We start from the raw sequence: 21,479 nt of genomic DNA on the forward strand, positions 1-21,479 counted from the left end.
CCGATATGTTTCAGGTGGTTTGTGTCATACAAACAAAAGTATGTGGACACATCTTCAAATTAGTCGATTCGGTTATTTCAGCCATCCGTTGCTGACAGGTGTATAAAATCGAGCACACCGCCATGCAATCTCCATTCATACACATTGACAGTAGAATGGCCTTACTGAAGAGCTCGGTGACTTTCAACGTGGCACCGTCGTAGATGCCACCTTTCCAACAAGTTCGTCGAATGTCTGCCCTGGTCAACTAAGTGCTGTTATTGTGAAGTGGAAATGTCTAGGAGCAACAACTGCTCAGCCGTGAAGTAGTAGGCCACACAAACTCACACAACGGGACGCCGTGAGTTGAAGCATGTAGCGCGTACAAATCGTCTGTCCTCAGTAGCAACAAACTACAGAGTTCCAAAATGCCTCTGGAAGCAAGGTCAGCACAATAACTGTTCGCCAGGAGCTTCATGAAATTGGTTTCCATGGTTGAGCAGTCGCACACAAGTTTAAGATTACAATGTTCAATGCCAAGTGTCGGCTGGAGTGTTGTAAAGGTTGCAGTTAAACCATCTGGCAGTCTGACGGACTAATTTGGGTTTGGCGGATACAAGGAAAATGCTACCTGAAGTTGTGGTAGAATAATGGTCTGGGCCTGTTTTTCATGGTTCGGGCTAGGCCCCTTAGCTCCAGTGAAGGGAAATCTTTACGCTACAGCATACAATGACATGCTAGACGATTCTGTGCGTCCAACTTTGTGGCAACAGTTTGGGGAAGGCCCTTTCCTGTTTCAGCATGACAGTGCCACTGCTCAAAGCGAGGTCCATAATGAAATGGGTGTGGAAGAACTGGACTGGCCTGCACGGAGCTCATTCCCACCGAACACCTATGGGATGTATTTGAACGCGGACTGCGAGCCAGGCCTAATTGCCCAAAATCAGTGCCCGACCTCACTAATGCTCTTGGCTGAATGGAAGCAAGTTCCCGCAGCAATGCTCCAACATCTAATAGAAAGCATTCCCAGAAGAGTAGAGGCTGTTATAGCAGCAACGGGACCAACGCCATATTAATGTCCATGATTTTGGAATGAGGTTTGACGAGCAGGTGTCCACATTGTCATGTAGTGTATATTTCAGTGGGTTGGAAGTCATGCTCTAATATTGAGAAATGCAGAACAACCCCACTATATGAGATCAGAATAATTGCAGCGTCCGAGGATCACTGACGAAAGTGCTGCTCCGAACGTTCAGATGTGTTTTGCGATGACGCTTCTCGAGTATTTTCGGTGAGCCGAATCATTTGGCTCCGTCACGTAAAAGAGCCGGCTCATTTGGCCCCCAAACGGCTCTGTTAAAAATGCTTGAAGGTGAGTTAAACTTTTTGTATTTTATTTTACTTCAGATTCATCTTCAGCACAACCAACATCAACATATGTGAAAATGGCAGCACGTGTCTATGTTTAATTGATAAAGAAAGGAAGGTAAGTGTTTCCAGTGACATCATTGATGTGCGTCATGATTTTAACCAATTATTAGTAAGCAGTGCCTACAAATTGTCTAATTGGTTTAACGTCATAGGAAGATGTGTTTCCAATCTTTTTGACTGCAAAACATAAACACTGTGTTTTCACATATGTTAGTGTGGTGCTGGAGATTATGAATATGAAGTTGAACATTTTAGAAATGTAAATCTAGAAGCAGTGAAAAAATAACACATTTCCAATTTAAAGCCCAAAAGGTAGGCTCCCATTATGTCAAATCAGGAAATGCACCTCCAAATAAATGTTTACCTGGCTGGATTATTAGATGGCGCTGAATTGTTTTTGTTGCATGGACCAGATTGACATGCCCACTTTGTTTCTGCAGGGAAGATTCACCTGCTTTAGATAAATTACAAAATAATTATCTGCAAAAAAAACGTTTTGAGATCAAAAGCAGTAGCAACACCAGGATCCACAGGGCCAAGGTGTCCACTTTGGACACATGGAAAAAAGCAGCAGCGGACATTTCTGAACTCTTAACCAACGCGTCTTTACATTCATGAGAGTATCAATAATTTGTCACTTTTTCTGGGTCTATATGATGTATTGTTCAGTAGATTTACTATGTATTATTCATTTTACTAGTTTTTCTCATGATTTATTTGATATGCTATCAGATTGCCGGGGTGGGGGGGGGGTTAAAAAATATCTAAATGTGTTGTATGAATACTATGAATTTAAATAATATCTTGAAGTAAATACAAAAAAGCTGTTGTAGGCAGTATTTAAATCAGGGAGCCAAATAAACGGCTCTTTCACTGATTCGGTTCCCGACGTTCACCAAAAAGATCCGTTCGTTTGCGAACTACCCATCACTACTGTCAGCTGAGAGCCGGGGGGGAGGAAGAAAGATGGAAGGGAACAGAGACGAAGCAGAAAAATGTATAAATATAGCCACTAAAGCTCTTGAAGCAGGAGACAAAGACAAGGCGGTGAAATTCTTAAACAAAGCAGAGAAGCTCTTTCCAACCTACAAAGCGAAAGGTAAATATCTACGTTACCATATTTTAGTTCATTAGCCACGTTAGTTAGCCCGTTACACATTAAACACCGATTTAAAATACGATTTGGCAACTTGCCTTGGAATATTGTCACTTGCAATGCACGGATAATACGTAAACGAATACATGATGAAATGGTTAAGTAACGTCATTAACGCTTTAAACTGCTCAGGGCAAAGGTAGAAGTGACGTTTATTTAAATTGCTAACTAACGTTAGCATGCTATCAGTGTGTACTATGTCGCTAACGTTAACTACATGACGTTAGCCATTTCTTAGCCCATTTTGTTGATTTGATAAGGTTGACATCCACGGTTAAATGTCTCACTTGACAAGCTATGTTTCATTTTATAGTTATGTTTTAGCTCAGTGACGAATGTGGACTGGCTATGCTAACTAGCCAATTAGCAAAGCTATTGCTAACTATCATTTACAAACTTTAGCTAGCCTATAATGGCTAGCTAAATGTTGGATTGCCAACAAATTCAGTTTTGCATTATGTGGTCAGTGGAGTGAAGTTCCCAATCTGGGATGTTATCTTTCCACATGTACGGTCTTTCGCAATAACAAGGTCAACTGACTAAGCAAGTGATGCATATGCACCAGTAAGTTAGCCAGCTACGGGTTGTTTCCAGTGTCCCCATGACAGAAATTTACTTTTAAAATGGGTATCAATGTAGGCCTGATACTAGCTTAGTAAGGGACTTGGCTAACTAGCCGGACACAAGCCATGCCTGGCTGTGGTTGTATTGATACATGGTGATGATCCAGCAGCTACCTCGGGCCATAAGCAATTGATCTGCTTATTGCTCTCAGCTGCCGTGATGTTTCGTAATTCATTGCTTTGTCTGTTGAAAAGTGCTTGTCTGTAATCAAACACTTATGTTTTGTGAGTGAATCGTGTGCTTGCAAGAGGCTGCTTGCATTATGGTCAATTGTGCAGCCTGCCACCTACCAATCATATTTAAAAGCTTCTGAACTTGTCAATACTAGTATGTCAGGCAGGAGACATATTTACCTTGTTATGAAGGTAAATGGCAATTTCCACAGCAGCCATATATAATAGAACACATATTAGCTGAACGGTTGGCTATGTGACAGTTGACAGCAATTATTCCTCATGTTGGCTTAACTCTCACTTCATGCAGTTAAACATGACTGTTTACATTCATTAGGAACATTTAGTTGTAGTGAATACTCAAGGTTTGGTTAAATAGTGTTTATAATGGTCACCAAGGAGATGGCTATAGCAGCCTATTCACCTCACTCAAATCAATGTTTAGTTGGTAATGTTCATGGGATACAGCAGGTGCAAACAGTACAGTGAAATGCTTACTTGCGAGCTCTTCCTCACCAATGCCTTATTCAATATAAAAAATGGAAGGAAGTAGAAAAGTGTCGGTCTCAACTTCTGCTGAGAATCATTTTTTGGAAATTGAGGTAACGTGGCTCGTGCAGGACGAGGTTAGAGGGATGAACAGGCTTGTCCACCTCAATCCCTTAATTGAATGATTGACCCAGAGCTGAGGGAACAATGGTAGCGCATTAGCCAGGGCTAAGCTGGGGCCACGGTAAGGAATGATAGGGCAGTGGGCCAGGGAAAACCATCATCCTATTCACTTTTTAATTTCAGTTTATTTATTTCATTAACTCACAACAAGAAAGAATAGTGGATTCAATGAGGATTCTGAGGATTCAGGAAGATTGCATCTTGATTGAAGAAAAACAGCCACCGTCTTCAGTTCAGTGTCATGCAATAATACATTTACTACTTCAACCATTAAGATGAGTATCTTTCCCGACATGCCAGTATTCTCACTCTGGCGTGTCTATCCAACATAGTGTTCAGTTACCTGTGTAAACTTTCACATGAATTGCAGAGCTGTATTGCACAGTCTGGGTGCTGCCAGAGAGAACAGCGATGCACTAGGCAGTATACTCAGGCTGTTGCTTAGGCTGCTGCTGCAGTGGTCATGGGTAGACTGACACAGAGCGCTGCTTTGTGTCATTGGAAAAGCTTAGCACATTCTCATTGAGCAACCAGAGCTGGATATATTCGCCTGCGGCTCTCATGGAAGCATGACCAGATCTCCACTACAGCTCGTCTATGGAAGCCAACTGGATGCTGGGAACAATGTAACCTTAGTTTCTGTGTGAACCGCTGATGTTCCCTTGCATGGTGGTCTGACTTTCAAGAGTCTAGTGTTTCGCCCTGTAAGATTGAGTGCCAGTTTTCCAGAACCAGATTAAGACTAGTCCTTGACTAAAAAAACACTTTCGATTGAAAATGAGAACGCTTTTTAGTCGAGGACCCGTCTTTAATCTGGTTCTGTGAAATTTGCCTTTGAAGTGCTTAGCTTTGTCTCTCTTTCTGAATGTGCCACGTCATGCTTTGTTCTGTCTTCTCTCTCTCTTCATCTCTCTCTTCCCTCCTAGCCTTGTTGGACACCTTGACAAGGAACGGCAGCTCTGCGGGGAATGGCACGCACTGCAGACAGCGTACTACAGACAGCTCCTCGGAGAGCACCAAGGCCCGGGCTGGTGGGCAGGACCAGGAGGCCGGAGGGGGCGAGCCCAGCACCAAGGGCTTCACCAAGGACCAGGTGGAAGGAGTGCAGAGGTGAGCAGAAGGCTTTTGACTTTTTTTTTCCCACTTGATTGCTCACTCGTGTAATCTGTTTGTAAAATCTCTGTTCCGCCCTCCCTGACGGCCGTATTGTACGATCCTCTGTCCCACTTTTCATGTGTGCAGCAAGCAGGCCTGTGTGTAGTTGTTGCTTCACTCTGGTGCATTCTCATGTGGCGATTAGGGCGGGAGAGCCACTTTCAGCCTGATTGGGGTTGTTGACCCTGAGTTTTTGTAATCAATGTAAATTTAGGAGACTGACACTTTTGGGTGTTCTTTTTTTCGTATGGCTACCTGTTAAGATGAGGAAATGGTGGATTGTAAATTCCCCTACTCACCTGAATTTCCTGTTGCATGTGTGTGTAAAATAGATCATAAGTTACATTTTCTATTAACCTGATTGGTTCTTCTCACAACAGGAAATTGATAAGGATCTGTCACGTCATGTGAGCATGCTCTCACACAAATCAGATGTATTTTAGATTAAACTGGAAGTATATCCTTCACACCAAAAATAATTAACCCATGTACTCTGTGTCATTCTGTCTCAATCGAGGGACCATTAGTCAGTGCTTTATGCTTAACATTCTGACAGTAACCGGTCCTTCGAACCGGATGATGACTGAACCAAAGACAGGTGAAATGGAGGCGGAGAGGGAAGAATTGTCTCCACTGGAAGGAAGAAGAAGAAGAAGAAGAGGAGGAGAGAGCAGCTGAGGGAAAGGTCTTGGAACAAAGGAAATATCCAGGAGCTAAGCCTAAAGCAACAAAGGCTTCATCCTCAACCACCAGCAGCACCAGAAGAACCAGGCCAGCACCTGGTTATCTTAAGGATTATGTGGTCGAGTTTCTGACATCAAAGGGCAAGCCCACCAGAGCTCAAAGTGTTGATGGATCAACTATACGTTTCAGCCATCAACCATCCCCTTTGAGCCAAGGACCGGAAACTGCTTTGGAGCAGGAAAGTGGTCTACAGGAAGAACCCATGGAGGTGACTCCCACAGCACAGGTCGACCAGCTTCCTGAGGCAGGCTCCGCTCACCCCTTAAAAACTAATGGGAAATCGTGAAGCACTCTAGACAGAGTGGAAGTTTGACCAGTGGATACCCCTTTGGAAGTGTCCATGGCAGCCGCCATTCACTAGCCCTCAGCGATTCACAGACCGCTGTCCTACAAGACAGGATGAAACTATTAGCTTTGGAGTAAATCGAGCGTCAGATTGAGGAGGAACGACAGGGTGACGAACGATGTCAACAATTGGATGTGCAGGCCCGTAGAGCTCTACGGGAATTCATTGCCAAGGACCTGGCACAGCAGCGACTGCACTGTCAAGCCAGAAGGGATTTGGAGGAGGCACGGATGGTCTCATCCTTCCTGGAGAGGAACGAACAGGGAGTTTACCTGACCACCCCTCCACATGGACCTAACCTGTCTGCCTTTCTTTCCCAATCTGCCCCTCTGGTACCCCATGGCATACAGTCCCCGGAGGCTCCGGGGTCAACAGCCAGCACGGGGGACAGGCCGCTCCACCAAAGCCCTCTATGCCAGTGACACAAGTTAGCATTCCCCCATCTGGACAAAGCATCACTCCTTCGCTTTTCCGCCAATTACCAACCACGGCAAATCGTTCCTCTCGTCCAGGGCCAGGCTAGGCCAGTCCTCAAACATCAGGTGGGAGGGCTCTCACCCAATTCCGGCTGCCACCAATGGAGGGTCTGGGACAGTAGGGGACCGGCCCAATGAGGCCACAGTGGGTTCATCAGAAGTCCCGGGTTTATCCTTCACGCAACCAGAAGAGGGAGCCAACATTATGAAACTTCTAGTAGCCTCAGCCTATGGAATTCCCAGACCCAAACTGCCATACTTTGAGGGCGGAAAGGAGCATGATTTTGTCCTTTTGGAAATGGCATTGGAGAGCCTACAGGGTATTCAGTCATCTGTCAGAACGCTACAAAAACCAAGTACTAATGGATCTTTTGCGGTTTCCCAATGCATACAGGCTGGCCCAATCCTTTATGCACTCCGCAACACCATACACTGCTGCTCTCCAGGCCCTGAAGGCCAGATATGGTGAGCCACGCCAGCTAGTCCAGAATGAACTAAACAACATCCTGAACACGTTTCCAATTAGGCTAACCCGTACTAGCCTGATCCCCTAGTCTTTTACCATGGTAAGACCCCCATGCCTTACGCCTGGGCTCTGAAATCCATGTCCTCTCAAACCCTTTTACTAACCTGTGGATCAGGGGTCTCCAACCTTTTCTACTGTAACAGTATAACTTTAGACCGTCCCCTCGCCCATACCCGGGCGCGAACCAGGGATCCTCTGCACACATCAACAGTCACCCACGAAGCATCGTTACCCATCACTCCACAAAAGCCACGGCCCTTGCAGATCAAGGGGAACTACTAATTCAAGGTCTCAGAGCAAGTGACGCCACCGATTGAAATGCTATTTAGCGCGCACTGCTAACTAAGCTAGCCGTTTCACATCCGTTACACTAGCATGAGAGCTACTTTTAAAAAAATCAACAGCGCAAGGTGTATTTTATTTTCTAGCTATCAAATGGCCACATTCTTCTCTCCCCTGCAACTCTTCCCTGGTCCTTAGTGTAAGAGAGAAAGTAGTGTTCTGTTTTCTGTCAATATATCTGGTAAAAAATAATTAAGCAATAAGGGCTGAGGAGGTGTGGTAGATGGCGAATATACCACGGCTAAGGGCTGTTCTTAGCACGACGCAACGTGGAGTGTCTGGACACAGCCCGTAGCCATGGTATATTGGCCATATACCACAAACCCCCGAGGTGCCTTATTGCTCTTATAAACTGGTTACCAAAGTAATTATAACAGTAACATCTTTTTGTATACTTTCTGATATACCACGGCTTTCAGTCAATCAGCATTCAGGGCTCAAACCACCCAGTTAATAATGGTTAATAAACAACTCTAAGGGGGGCCCTATAAAATCTGTGATTCCGCTCCCAAAATAAATGGACTATTTTCCCCAAATTATGTTCTGTTAAATTTTTCACTCTTAAAATTATTTTTGTTCATAGACAACCAACGGAATGGGATGTTCTGAGTCCATGTGAATGCTTAAATCACATCAAGACAATTTTAAAAATTGTAATTGCGCTTTTGGCGTTGTAATTTATGCATCTAGTGCTTGAGGAATTTGCCATCTATGACATGATGGTTCTCTACTACTCATTTCATGGCAAAGTTTGCAAATGAGAAATAATAGATATAAATGATATACTTACTCATGATATACTTTTAATTTGAACATGTAGATAGGTAGCTTAGCTTACAAAACTGTTTAATTTATGGATCAAAGCCTTAGTAGTCATTCTGATCTTTGCAGTTAATGTTTAAGTGATGGTTTTGGGGACCGTATTTATGGCAACCCACAAGACCGTTATGACATCAACTGGCTACACACAGAGTGATAAACTCACACACCACAGACACACAGGCAATATTGCTGGAAATAATACAAATTAAAAAAATGGTTTGTCAATAGTGGATAACCAGGGGTGGGATAATGTTGAGTTGATTAGATAGTAGCTGGGAGTTTACGGTGTCTGATACTTGTGAGATTGTTTGCCAGTTTGTGGTGAAACAGGTGAAAGTCAAGTGATGTCAAACGATCCATTGTGTCCAGATGCCCATCCTGGTTTAAAGCAGTGGTATTCAACGTCTGGGTCAGTGTAGTTGCCCAAAATAAACCTCTATTTTTTTACGGGGGGGACTAATAATTAACAGTACAGATTATTATTTGGGACAATATACAATTTTTGCTGAGAATCATTTGAAAAATATTATTTTACTGAGTAAATGTATGTATTGGGTTCTTTTGATAAGAGATGAAAAGGCTATCAATTGAAGGTTATTTTTGATGTAAAAATGAGATTTTCCAGGTTAAGGCTGTCGTTAGTTTTTTTTTTTTTTAGGGGGGTGTCGTGAAATGTTAAAATAAGCTATGGTTAAATGCTAGGATGTTATACTCATTTCGGCTCATCTAGTTGCATTCGGTGCGCACACCTTTCCACTATACATTGGAAGAGGTGGGCTGCAAGGGATTGGCTACTTGAAGAGAACTTGGGCCTAACAAAGCTACTTATTTGGGAAGTAGCTAAATAGTGAAGCTTCTGCATGGCATTTCAAATGTAGGCTAAGTAGAGTTTGTACTCCTTAAAATGATCACGAGTATTGCATTGTAGGCTACATCTTTGAAAACGGAAGTGTTATTCTTTTTTTGGGGGGGGGGGGGGTGCAATGGAATTTCTGGCTTCTCAGTTTCTTGGCCATCAGTGCTTTTAAATTAAATAATAAACCATCTTTTGTCAGTGTGTCTGCACTAGGGACTCGGGATGAGGCTACATTATTGATGTCATGTTAATCAGGCTTTTTGATTTGAACATATAGATAGGTAGCCTACAAAACAAACTATTTAATTTATGGATCAAGACTTAGCAGTCATTCAGATCTTGTTCCCAATGATCAGTGCTTTGTTACTGTCCAGCGGTTCTGAATTTGCGATTCACCTGACAGTTTTTTCTTTTTCTGTTCAATAGGCTTTTGATTTGAACATTTTGAGTTTGTGTGTGTACTACACCATTTTATTTAATTTCTATATGCTACAGCACTTTGATTTCACAAATATTTTGAAATTGAACTAAATGATCTGTTTCTGTCTTCAGTCCTTTTTAAATGAGAGATATAACATGTCAAACTCTTTCCATGGAGGGCGGAGTGACTGGGTTTTCGCTTCTCCCTTGTACTTGATTAATTGTCACTGATTAGTAAGGAACTCCCCTCACCTGGTTGTCCAGGTCTTAATTCAACAGAAGAAGAAGAAACAGCAGACACTAGGCTATAAATGGAATGAGTTATACACCACTGGGCTATATGGTCTACTGCAGTATAGGTTGAATGTGACAGGCCTACTGAGGCTTGTTATAGAGAGACTATAACTCCATTCCTGATTAGAGAAATGAATCAAATTGGCTATTATCAGGTTGGTTAATGCGATTCATTTCTGTTGAATTTGGGGGGGGGGAAATCGACCCGCATGCAGCCCCACCCACTCGGCCAATCAGTAGCCGCTACTGTGTTGTGGCACACTGCACACTTTTTACTGAACGGTACGTGCTAAATAGTATGTTAGCTAGTATGGGTCTTTGGCCACTGATTGTTGTTGGACCCTGAATCATACCAACCGTGGGGGGAGGGGTGTTCTAGAATGATCTCCCTTGAGAGTTCTTGTTAAACACCTCTCTTTCTGTGTCACGGTTTCATCATTGCTGTCCCCATAGGCCAGGGTAGGTGGCTGGGACTGGGAGCTCCGAGCGACTGATGTCCCTGGTGAACAGAAGTGTTGCTAATAATGGGCCGAGTGTAGCCTAGGCCTCCACCACCTTCCCCTAGCGAGGTCGTCTGACGGTAGTTAGATGGTTCTATTGGGCTCCATGTTTTGTTTTCTCTAGCATCTTTATGGTTTGTTAATTAACCCTGCAGTTGACCTACAGGATCACTCATAATCCTCCAGTGTGGTGTACTCAGAGGGGTTAAACTTCTCTACTGTACTATGAGCCACACTTTTTGTAGAGAAGGCTGCTGTTGAAACACTTACTCAGCTCAACATTTTGGAGTTGGGTTTGAAGTTGAAGCCTGTGGAATATTTCAGTGTTTGCTGAGCTAATGACAGCAGACGGTTGTCTGTATTTGTATGCAAGTCTTTCATGGCAGAGCTGTTTGGGTGGCTTGTTGTGGTCGGCTTTGTGCCATTGGTGGTGTGTGTGTGGGCCGTTAATCAACTGTTCAATGAGAACACTGCAGTGCTCTACACACCATACTACCCCTATGGGAACCTCAGACTCGGCAAGGTGCCCATAAGGCCAGTGAGAGGGGAAGGGAGAGGGACTGAGAGAGTGAGACAAAAGAGAGCTGTGACACATCTTGTTATGGCAACACTCACATAAGCGCTTGGTAGGCCTGACCAACATCTAGTCCCATTGTAAAGAGCGTAAGACGGTATGTTTGTTTACTAAGATGCTGTGTTTGTTTAGAGACTAACCTGTATTTTTTTTTGTTAAAACAGGCCTACATGCAGTGTAGGGTTTAACCTCCAATTGAAAGGTACACAGTGACATCAGCATATATTTGATTATTCTAATTGAATGTTAATGTAACAGTCTGGCAAATATCTCAGGTGGTTCTCCTTGGAGACTGGAGGCAATCTCACTTCTGCAGGTCATGCAATACAGAGTCGACTGCGTTTGAACTCTCCTGCTCTGTTGATTTGCCCTCTTGTGGTTTCAAATGGTACTCCAGGAGCACAGTTTTCTAAACCCAGTGGCATGTTGCGAGACTTCCTGGAAAGCTTGAGAAACAGACCAGAAGTGAAAATGATTCACTTTGGATGTTTATTTTCTCTAAATGTAAAGGCACAACCTAGATACTTTCCAAACACTAGTTCTTGAAGCAAAACATATCCATTCGTTTTTTTGTATTGCTTTTGGGCCAAATGTGATCTGTGCTACAACCCTCATGATTAATCAGATCCACTGCATTGTAATAAACTAGGTCTATATCTGTATCCTGGACATGTGTAACATAGCCCTGATGAATCACTCACTGTCATCTCTCTTCTTAAAGGATAAAGCGGTGTAAGGACTACTATGAAGTCCTGGGCACCAGCAAGGAGGCCAATGAGGAGGAGCTGAAGAAAGCCTACAGGAAACTAGCACTCAAGTTCCACCCAGACAAAAACCAAGCCCCCGGAGCTACAGAGGCCTTCAAAAGTAAGAAGTTTCACATGCATTGTTTTTGTGTTCGGTGCCAATCACATGTATCACAGGGCGCGATGCAGACAGACCAAAGACTGGAGAGGGGAGAGGTATGCATGTCTGGCATCTACAGGGGCGGCAGGGTAGCCTAGTGTTTAGAGTGTTGGACTAGTAACCGAAAGGTTGCAAGTTCAAATGTCCGAGCTGACTAGGTACAAATCTGTCGTTCTACCCCTGAACAGGCAGTGTTCCTAGGCCGTCATTGAAAATAAGAATTTGTTCTTAACTGACTTGCCTAGTTAAATAAATAAAAATTTGGCTGTAAGGTCTTCACGGATCCACCTGTACCCGATTTCGGGACCCGGGCGAGTCACAGGTCTGGGTCAGATCTGATATGATTGACACAGGTCTCGGGTATGTGTAAATTTAACCAACTTGTTCGGAAGGTACAAATCCGAACGCAACTGCTGCAGTAGAGGGAGAGAAATTGTATCATTTATGCTGCTGCTCTTGTTTTCACGAGTGGTGGGTGTATGTTGTTGGCCAATCATTAGTCAAAGTGGCAATGGGCTATAGCGATCGAGCCTTACTCCGTGTGTGGCAAAAGTTAGGAGATATCTAATCAATGGCAGATGGAATTAAAATGACGGAGTTAAATGAGAAGAATAGTCTACAAGAACCAATAGGTAGGCAGGCTGCTACTTAATTATCTGAATAGAATTGTTTGTAACTGTAGGATCAGGAAGCGTATGCACTGCAGCCTCAGCCTACCTTAACTAGCTTTTCCCGGTTTGATGCAGTTAAGACGGGCACTACGTAATCATATTTGATGATAAATAATCAAGCTATGGCAGCTATTAGTCTATAGTGCCAGTCAGCTTGGTTGGTTGCTGTCTCTCCCTCCCGCCTGCTAGAATGGTCTCTCTCACTCAGCTCTGGTTAATGAAGTAGCTTTCAAAAATGACTTCTTCTGCTTCCCTCACTGATCGGACCGGGTCTGGAACAAGTGAGCCCCTACAGCATTGTTAGCAGCATAAATTTGACCTGCCATTAATTGAATTGGAATAGATTGAGGACTGGCAGAGTATCTACGTCTGGCCCCCCCGACGTGAAGTTTGCAGATCAGTGTTAAATGGGGCATCGGATCCGAGCCAATGTCTACTTTTTCGCTGACTTAATGTGACACTTATTGACCACGAGTGTGTTGTGGTTCTAACAGAGATCGGCAACGCGTACGCCGTGCTTAGCAACCCAGACAAGAGAAAGCAGTATGACCTCACAGGGGCGGAGGAGCCGACCAGCCCTGGCCACGCCCACAGCCAAGGGTTTGACTTCCACCGGGGCTTCGAGGCCGACATCACTCCCGAGGACCTCTTCAACATGTTCTTCGGAGGAGGATTCCCCTCTTGTAAGAGACACGCATACATTTTGAAGTTAATTTCATCGTGGTTGCAGAGTTTGTCTCAATGTTTAATAAACAAGTCTTAATTCATTACATCAATTAAACACAATTGTCTTGCTCAAACATGAATGTTTATTAAATGAGTATTGTATTGCAAGTCTTTGCCGAGTCACTAACAGGGTACCTCCTCTCCACAGCGGCTGCCCACACGTTCACCAACGGCAGGGCGCGATACAGCCAGCAGACGGACCAAAGACGGGAGAGAGCAGAGGAGAGGGGAGAGGTATGCATGCATGTCTGGCATCTACACTGCCAGATGTATACTGTGACTGTCAATATAATACCTAGTGAGTCTGGGGTAACTTCAGGTCAGACTTCCATAGCAGACCCCCCTCTACAAGCTATGGGAGTCTCGGCAGCATATTGCAGGCTCTGTTTTAGTGAAGGACGCAACCGTTCCAGCCTTGACTGGGATGAGCTCTAGTTAATTTGTGTGCTACATAGTAAAGCAGGAAAACATGCAGAGTCACTAACAGGACAGTACATGTCTTAAAATATTAAATAGTAATATATGCCATTTAGCTGACTCTATCCCAAGCGGCTTAGTCATGCGTGCATACATTTTACGTATGGGTGATCCTGGGAATCAAACCCACTATCCTGCGGTCGCAAGTGCCATGCTCTACCAACTGAGCTGCAGGACAAAATAGTGTATGCTTAGTGATTTTTGTAATCTGTTTTCCAGGGAGGGTTCTCCATGTTTATCCAGCTGATACCCATCGTTGTACTGATCCTGGTGTCCATCTTGAGCCAACTGATGGTGTCTACCCCCCCCTACAGCCTCTACTCCAGACCGTACGTGTACACACACACATACGCTGGGGTCGTGCTCAGTATGGATCACATTACTTAAAGGTTTTGCCACAGAAAATGAAAATCTGTGTTCATATTGGACACATCATACATTTAAGTGGTACCACTCCGTTTCCAAACGTTTTCTCCCACCTGAACACGGCCCAGGCCTTTTATTCTGTACCCCTGCTCCACATGCTCGGTGCTGAAAAATACTGTCAAATGGGGACGTGGTTGGTGTATGTAACGGGACACACCTACCAGTAAAGTACTGATGCATTGCCTCCTCTCTTCACCAGGTATAAAAAGCTATACATCTCGCTGTTCTCAGAACAGCCGTATGTAACCTGATGCCTGTCCTCTCCAGGTCCACGGGGCAGACGGTGAAACGGCAGACAGAGAACCTGCATGTGGATTACTACGTCAACAGAGACTTCAAGACTGAGTACAAGGGCTCCAATCTGCAGAAGATTGAGAAGAACGTGGAGGAGGACTACGTGTCTAATGTCAGAAACAACTGCTGGAAGGAGAGGCAGACGAGTAGGTGTCCATCATGCCTCTATTAGTTGGGCGGTATCCAGATGTTCATACCGTTTCTGTACCATACCAGGTACTACCAGAAGTATTAAAACAATTTAGGCAACAGGGATCTTGATCCAGGAGGAGATTAAATGCCTCTGCTGTAATCTAGCCACGTACCTAGCAAGTTAGAAAACCAAATGCCTAGCTGAAGCTCTGACCTGGATATAATTGATTTGACACAGATTTCTTATAGTTATAAGCAGTGGCGTAGCACGCAGCCCCTGCAGGGTATAATTACAGTGAGGACTTCAATCAAATTAGTCCCATGTAAAGCAATACAAGTTACTCGTACAAAACACGCATTCATTTCCTTCTATTTTGTGACGAAAGCATTCCCTCGACGTAGCTTAGTGTGACATGGTGGATATTGACTGAGTCTTCTGTTCATCTCCCCCTTCTCTCTCAGAAACAGACTTGCTGTATGCTGCTAAGGTCTACAGGGACGACCGCCTGCGTAAGAAGGCTGAGCTGATGACCATGGATAACTGCAAGGAGCTGGACAGACTAAATGACCTGTTCAGAGGGGGCTGAGCCCGCCCGATGCCGCAGGCTCCCACAGGACGCTTTTAGAAGAGATATATGAATAGATATATAATATGTATGTAAATGTGTTTTTTTTTTTTTTAAGGAAAACCATGGAGATTGAAAGGAGGAAAAATACAAATAATTAGCCTTACCGTTGGCGTTATAAGTTGTCCCCATCCCTCCCCCAGTACCCATCTTTCCATCCTCCTCACCACCCCCTCCTCCCTGGGAACTGCCTTGCTGCATCTCAATGAACCAACTGAAGAATAGACCAACCTCTCAAAACACTTGAGAACCACAACTTCTTTCTCTTCTATCTTTGCTTGTCTTTTTGTGTTTTCTGGAAATAAGAGCCCACTCTGGAAATGAACACTGACTGGAAAAGCAGAAGGCATTGTGGTGGTGCCTCGAGTATTGAAGCGCCAAGCATTCTGCTGTAACAAGCAAATCACCGTCGTCTTCACTCTAGATAACTACTTCACCTGCTTGACTTAAACAAGATTTTTAGGCTCATCTGGAGATGCTGCCCTCCTTCCAATCCATACATTAGCAGTGCTAGTATTGTGAGGAACCCAGAGAATGCTTCCTAGCTACCACAGTGGAACCCACAGTGGAACCTTGTGTGGAGTTACATGGACCTTGAAGTTCATTCCGCAGATGAAGAAATGACCACTGTCTCACTTGAACTTTTTTTGGCCTGGGATAAAATGTGAAGTCGGAACCATAATCTTCATCAATTGTATATTTTTCATTTTGAATGTTTGAACATTTCTGGAGTTATTTAAGTAGAAAAACAAGGTTTTTCTTCATTTGCTCGATTAATCATTTGAATAAACAATAAATTATTACCAGAAGCAGTTTTGATTTGTTTTGAGCACAAGAGCATGTGCAATTGTGTGTATGAAGCAGATGGAAGGGCAGGTTAAACACCCTTTTAAAATGTGTTCATAGTACTCAGACTGTAGGCCTATTCTCTCCACATAATATTCTCCCTGGCATACAGATCTGTTACTCTAGTAGTTTGTATACGGTCTCACTTTTGTTTTGCAGGAAGCCTTGTTCTCAACCTAATATGGCCTCACCATATTTATGAGGCTTGTAAAAGATGTGTTGTGGATTTGTATGGCTACATGCTCCAGCTTGGTACCCAAAAAGGTTGGTACTGTGATTCTTAAAACTGAAATGCAACTGAACAAGTCTACTAGAAAGGAAACTTTGCTGTTTTTCCTGGAAGTCCATGAGAATTGTGGTGTTTCTGAAAAATACATAGGTTATAGGCCTACAGTGATTATCACTTGTATTGATCAGTGGTGGGAAAAGTACTCCATTGTCATACTTGAGTAAAAGGAAAGATACTTTTGTAATTTTCTATTAAGGTAAGTCACCCAGTAAAATACTAAGTATTTGGTGTTAAATGTAAATGGTTTTAAATGTAGCGAAACTAAAGAACTGCTAAAATGTACTTAGGTAGTAATAGTATAAACCACTTCAAATGCTGTATATTAAGCAAACCAGCACACTTTTCTTGCCTTTTTTAAATTGACATAACTGGGCACACAGACAATTTTCAAAGGAAGCATTTGTGTTTAGTGAGTGCAAGATCAGAAGCAGTAGGGATGACGAGGGCTGTTCTCTTGATCTGTGTGAATTAGACCAGTTTCCTGTCAAAATGTAAGTACTTTTGGGTGTCACGGAAAATGTATGGAGTAAAAAGTACATTATTTTCTTTAGAAAAGTAGTAAAGTAAATGTTGGCAAAAATATAAATGGTAAAGTACAGATACCCCCCCCCCACAAAAAACACTACTTAAGTAAAAATACTGAAGTACTACACTGATTAATATTGGCTTAAAACAGAAAGCAAGACTTTCTCAGTAAAAATCAAATCGGTCATGAATATACGTTTGTTCGTGGCATGCATGAACTTCGAACATCTGTGGGCGTTGAGTGACCACGTACTGTAAGTGCCATGTATCTATTGGCACTGATAGGCTTATTGCTGTCACGTGACTAATCCCACATCCGGAAAGAGAATTGGATGACAGGCGATTTGTTGACATCGAATAGGACCAATAGTGTAACATTTGGCAAAGTGTGAATTTTTTTTTACCGACGTTTGGTGCAGTCATTTAACTTTGGATTCACATGCCGACCAATTGCAACTATTTTCTAGCACCGGTGCTGTCATCATGCATCATAACAGTTGTATCCCGGTTTTTCTCGTTAGCTTACTATCTTTCTATGGATTTCTGAGCTGTGTGTCATGTAGTAAGGAACCTGAAACACCGGACTGGCGGATGACTTTAAAAACCATTCGCAATGGGATCCATAACATTGACAAATACCTCAACGTTGCTCTGGACTTATTTGGAGGACAAGATGGACTGTGTCACTATGAATGCAGCGATGGTAAGGTCTCTCAGGCCACACACACAGTCAGTACTTGTTGGTAATGGAAATACAAACATGGCCATAACTAATTTGCTTATTATGCAGACTGGCCATTTATTAAAAAGCTCAGTTGAAAGTGATTATGTTCCACAAACAAAGCAGATAAGCACCACTGTAGCCATCTTGAGTTGTAAAACCATTAAACTGGTACAGTGCCACCCCCAACACACACTGTAGTTTCTCTGAACAGGTCGTCTCTCTCAACAAGATTAAAGAAGAACTCTGAACACCTCTACCTTTGCTCTTTCCTTGCAGGTTACAAACCAGAACCCCGGCCTGGTTACAAACCAAACCCACCCAATGGATGTGGGTCACCCCTGTTCGGATTCCAGGTGAGCCAGTGTCATGTATGACTTTGATCTATAGCAGTGGTCAAACCTATTAGTCCTGTGGGGGGGTGCAGTGCGTGCAGACTGTTTTCCCAGTCCAGCACTAACCCACCTGGTTTAGCAACTCATGTTTTTTTATGATTAGCAGAGACCTGTGTTTCAGACAGTGACGCCTGCACACACTATAGTGTATTGCTATAGCTGCGGCTCTTCAGGACCAGAAATGAAGACCCCCCCCACACACACACAATGTATTTTATTTTATTGTCACACATATGTGCAGTGAAATGTGTTGTTTTACAGGGTCAGCCATAGTAGGGCGGCTCCCCTGTACGGCGACCATTGTTTATAGGAATGTTATTACACCTGTCATATTATATATTGCATTGATCTAATGGTCATCTCTTTTGTCTACTCTACAGTTTGACATCGGCATCCCGTCCTTGACCAAGTGCTGTAACCAGCACGACCGTTGCTATGACACCTGTAACCGTGATAAACACGACTGTGACGATGAGTTCCAGGAATGCCTGGAGACCATCTGTAGGAGATTACAGAAGATGTTGGGACTGGCCCAGAGTGTCCAAGGTAAGATGGCACATGGGTTGTGTTTATTAGAGCATGCAGAAAACGTTTTACAGCGGAACACGACAATGTGTTTCTTATTGTAGTTTCAGTCTGTTTTCTTCCATCCTGTTTCTTTCTGTTTTCTTCCATGTGTTGCCTATTGAACACCACGCTGATTCATGTATTGATATGCTCCCAGTGTTGAACACAGAGCAGGACTTGACTCAAGCATTCCTCACAGTTAATTCAATAATGTGCCCACCAGCTTGTAGCCTGGTTAAATCATACTGAACCCTGCACTCACCATTGTCAATTGTTTCACTTCACTGGTGAGTTCAGCATTGTCAGGTTTAACCAGTCTAACAATCTTGCTGGTGCGGAAGATCATACAACTCCCCCTGATGGCATTTCTGGTGAGGTCTATAATTTAGGGTGAGGTCTATATCCATATTAGGGCATGCAACAGAAAACGGGTGGTTCAAGGCCTGAATGCTGATTGGCTGAAAGCCGTGGTATATCATATCATACAACGGGTATGAAAAAACATGTATTTTTACTGCACCTATTAAGTTGGTAACCAGTTTATAATAGCAATAAGTCACCTTTTTTTTTGTGTATGGCCAATATACCACGGCTGTGTTGTCGTGCAGAAGAACAGCCCTTAGCCGTGGAATATTGGCCATATACCACACCCCCTCGAGCCATATTGCTTAATTATAGTACTGCAATGTTGAGGGAGCTAGCACAAGCATTTCACTGCACCTTTTATACATACTGTAAACTGTGCATGTGACAAAACATTTGATATTGATTCATTTTTCTGTGTGTTTCATGTCTGTATATAATGATCAAGTCGTGTTTCCATGTCTCTCTCTATACAGCGTGTGAGAATACTGTGACCCTACTGTTTGAGGCTGTCATGCACATGGGGTGTAAACCTTACATGGACAGCCAGAGAGACTCCTGCATATGCAAATTTGAAGTCAAGAGGGATCTATGAGCTGCCATCCAGAGGGGATTCTGGAATAGTCAAGCCACCAGAGAAACATTGAAGTCAATACTGTATCTTGGGATAGAGCTGTGGAAGTTTCCATTGATAACAATGTGCTAAGCCTTGTGAAGGGGCCTGGATGTGCTCTCAATGAATGAACGTTGGGTGATCTGAGTTTTTAAATTGCGATTTGATAATTTTGTAGAATTGTTCTCCTATGCAAAGGTTGTTTAGTGGTTGTCATGTATGTCATTTGTTTGTTCTGCCACACATTTATATGGAGTATAAATTAAGAATATGAATGTTTATAAAAGGTATGAAGACATTGGAAGACAAATGTATGACTACAAGCACATAATGATACAGTGATGAGGGTATTGGCTACATTATATTGCCCAGTAAGTGTATTGTTTTGGTTACACTTCTGTGACCGATGTGAAATGGCTAGCTAGTTAGCGGTGGTGCGCGCTAATAGCGTTTCAATCGGTGACGTCACTCGCAATGTCCGAGGATTTTGTGGAGCGATGGGTAATGATGCTTCGTGGGTGTCAGTTGTCAATGTGTGCAAAGGGTCCCTGGTTCGAGCCCGGCGAGGGTACGGACTAAAGTTATACTGTTACACTTCTCCGCCCATGCATTGGCTATATAAACTGCTTTATTTCGCATGTGTGGCTATTGAATATGAGGCAGCGAGAACGATGAGAGCGGACACTTGTACATTCTCTTGAACAACGTTTTGCATATAGGATATAGCCTACCTTTTAGGAGGATAATTTGCAGTCAGACAAATAAATGGGTAATTAATATTTATTGAAAATGAAAGATTCCCTCACCATAGCCAATCCGCGCGTTACGCCTTTTCAATAATTGTTATTATTGCACCTTTACTAACGTTGGTTGAGCGTCCTCCACTTCTTTCCATTATCATTTATTTACAGACACTGTAGTAAACTGTAGTCTAATCATATTTAATGTAATTTTCTTGAAAAGACGACTGCCACTTGAGTCTCCTCCCACGCATAGGCAGCCTACTCTATTTCATTGAGACCAGACTATAATCTCTCGGGGACTAATTCATGTGGACAGATGAAACGGCGAGAATCTGCCATTGCACATGTAGGATTATGTGGTTGATGAGCAACATTGAGGGGTTCAATTAATCTGCCCCGGCGCCCGATAATGTGTGTTTTTTTACCGGGTGAAAGTTGATTGCGTTTGTTTTGGAACCGGCCTGCCTCCCAGGTGTGAGACAGGTGCCCGGTTCAAAGCCCACGGAGAAATCCGCTCAAAACGTAAATAGTACGTGGAGTAAAGAGTACGGTTCTGTGTTTTCACATGTAAAAGTGATTGCTTTTGACAAAAAAAAGCATCCGCTTTCCCAATGAAAACTAGTTTGAAAATGCAAACATATTTTGAATGGAAAAGAGATGTAGGCCTATGTATGTTTCTGGATGATGCACCTTGTTGACAGAGCGGCACAATACTACTGTTTGACTTGAAAAGGGCACTCCTCCTCCCTTAGTGCTTTTGCCAATTCACGTCAAAGGACATACCGATGCCCCGCGGTTCACCATTTTATTTAACTTTTTTTTTAACCAGGAAAAAAACAGACCCAGAGTCGCTTTTTCAAGGGATACATGGCCGAAAATGCCGTAACAATCAATACATTACAGGATTAAAACATACAACAATATGATCTAGCCCCAAAAAAGCATTTACACTACTCTGTAACAGTCTCCCATGAACATTTAAATTCATTCAGTGGCACTAACATATCTAGATGAAGTATGGATTGTAGACTACACCATACCTCTGGTGCACAAGACAACAAGGCAGTCT

At 43.2% G+C, this 21,479-nt stretch overlaps 2 protein-coding genes across 4 annotated transcripts; both read left to right on the forward strand.

Moving 5' to 3' along the window:
- The first annotated feature begins 1,106 nt into the window (after positions 1-1,106).
- dnajb14 (DnaJ heat shock protein family (Hsp40) member B14) lies at positions 1,107-16,157 on the forward strand. 3 transcript variants are annotated; one of them, XM_042318928.1, is made up of 8 exons: positions 1,107-1,351; positions 4,962-5,145; positions 11,812-11,957; positions 13,162-13,350; positions 13,542-13,627; positions 14,090-14,199; positions 14,564-14,736; positions 15,185-16,157. In XM_042318928.1, exons 1-8 carry the CDS (start codon positions 1,342-1,344, stop codon positions 15,307-15,309), a joined length of 1,023 nt encoding a protein of 340 aa, XP_042174862.1. In that variant the 5' UTR covers positions 1,107-1,341; the 3' UTR covers positions 15,310-16,157. The 3 variants fall into 3 exon arrangements, with proteins under 3 accessions (XP_042174862.1, XP_042174863.1, XP_024292294.2); XM_024436526.2 differs by lacking the exon at positions 1,107-1,351 and adding an exon at positions 2,322-2,509; XM_042318929.1 differs by lacking the exons at positions 1,107-1,351; positions 15,185-16,157 and adding an exon at positions 2,321-2,509 and having other exon boundaries at positions 14,496-14,628.
- Positions 16,158-17,306: 1,149 nt separating this feature from the next.
- On the forward strand, positions 17,307-19,965 carry pla2g12a (phospholipase A2, group XIIA). Its single transcript, XM_024436525.2, is given in 5 exon segments — positions 17,307-17,469; positions 17,472-17,711; positions 18,009-18,085; positions 18,505-18,670; positions 19,531-19,965. Coding segments are annotated over 5 exon segments (624 nt in total). The 5' UTR covers positions 17,307-17,447; the 3' UTR covers positions 19,650-19,965.
- Positions 19,966-21,479: the final 1,514 nt, after the last annotated feature.

The sequence above is a fragment of the Oncorhynchus tshawytscha genome, unplaced genomic scaffold (assembly GCF_018296145.1).
Source record: "Oncorhynchus tshawytscha isolate Ot180627B unplaced genomic scaffold, Otsh_v2.0 Un_contig_5990_pilon_pilon, whole genome shotgun sequence".
Classification (NCBI taxonomy): Eukaryota; Metazoa; Chordata; class Actinopteri; order Salmoniformes; family Salmonidae; genus Oncorhynchus; species Oncorhynchus tshawytscha.

Bases quoted from the DNA above. Each gene is read 5' to 3' on its own strand.
- dnajb14 (XM_024436526.2), top strand. From the start codon at position 2,377: ATGGAAGGGAACAGAGACGAAGCAGAAAAATGTATAAATATAGCCACT. The intron at 13,351-13,541 runs GTAAGAGACACG...TCCTCTCCACAG, and splicing joins CGGAGGAGGATTCCCCTCTT to CGGCTGCCCACACGTTCACC. The intron at 14,737-15,184 runs GTAGGTGTCCAT...CTTCTCTCTCAG, and splicing joins CTGGAAGGAGAGGCAGACGA to AAACAGACTTGCTGTATGCT.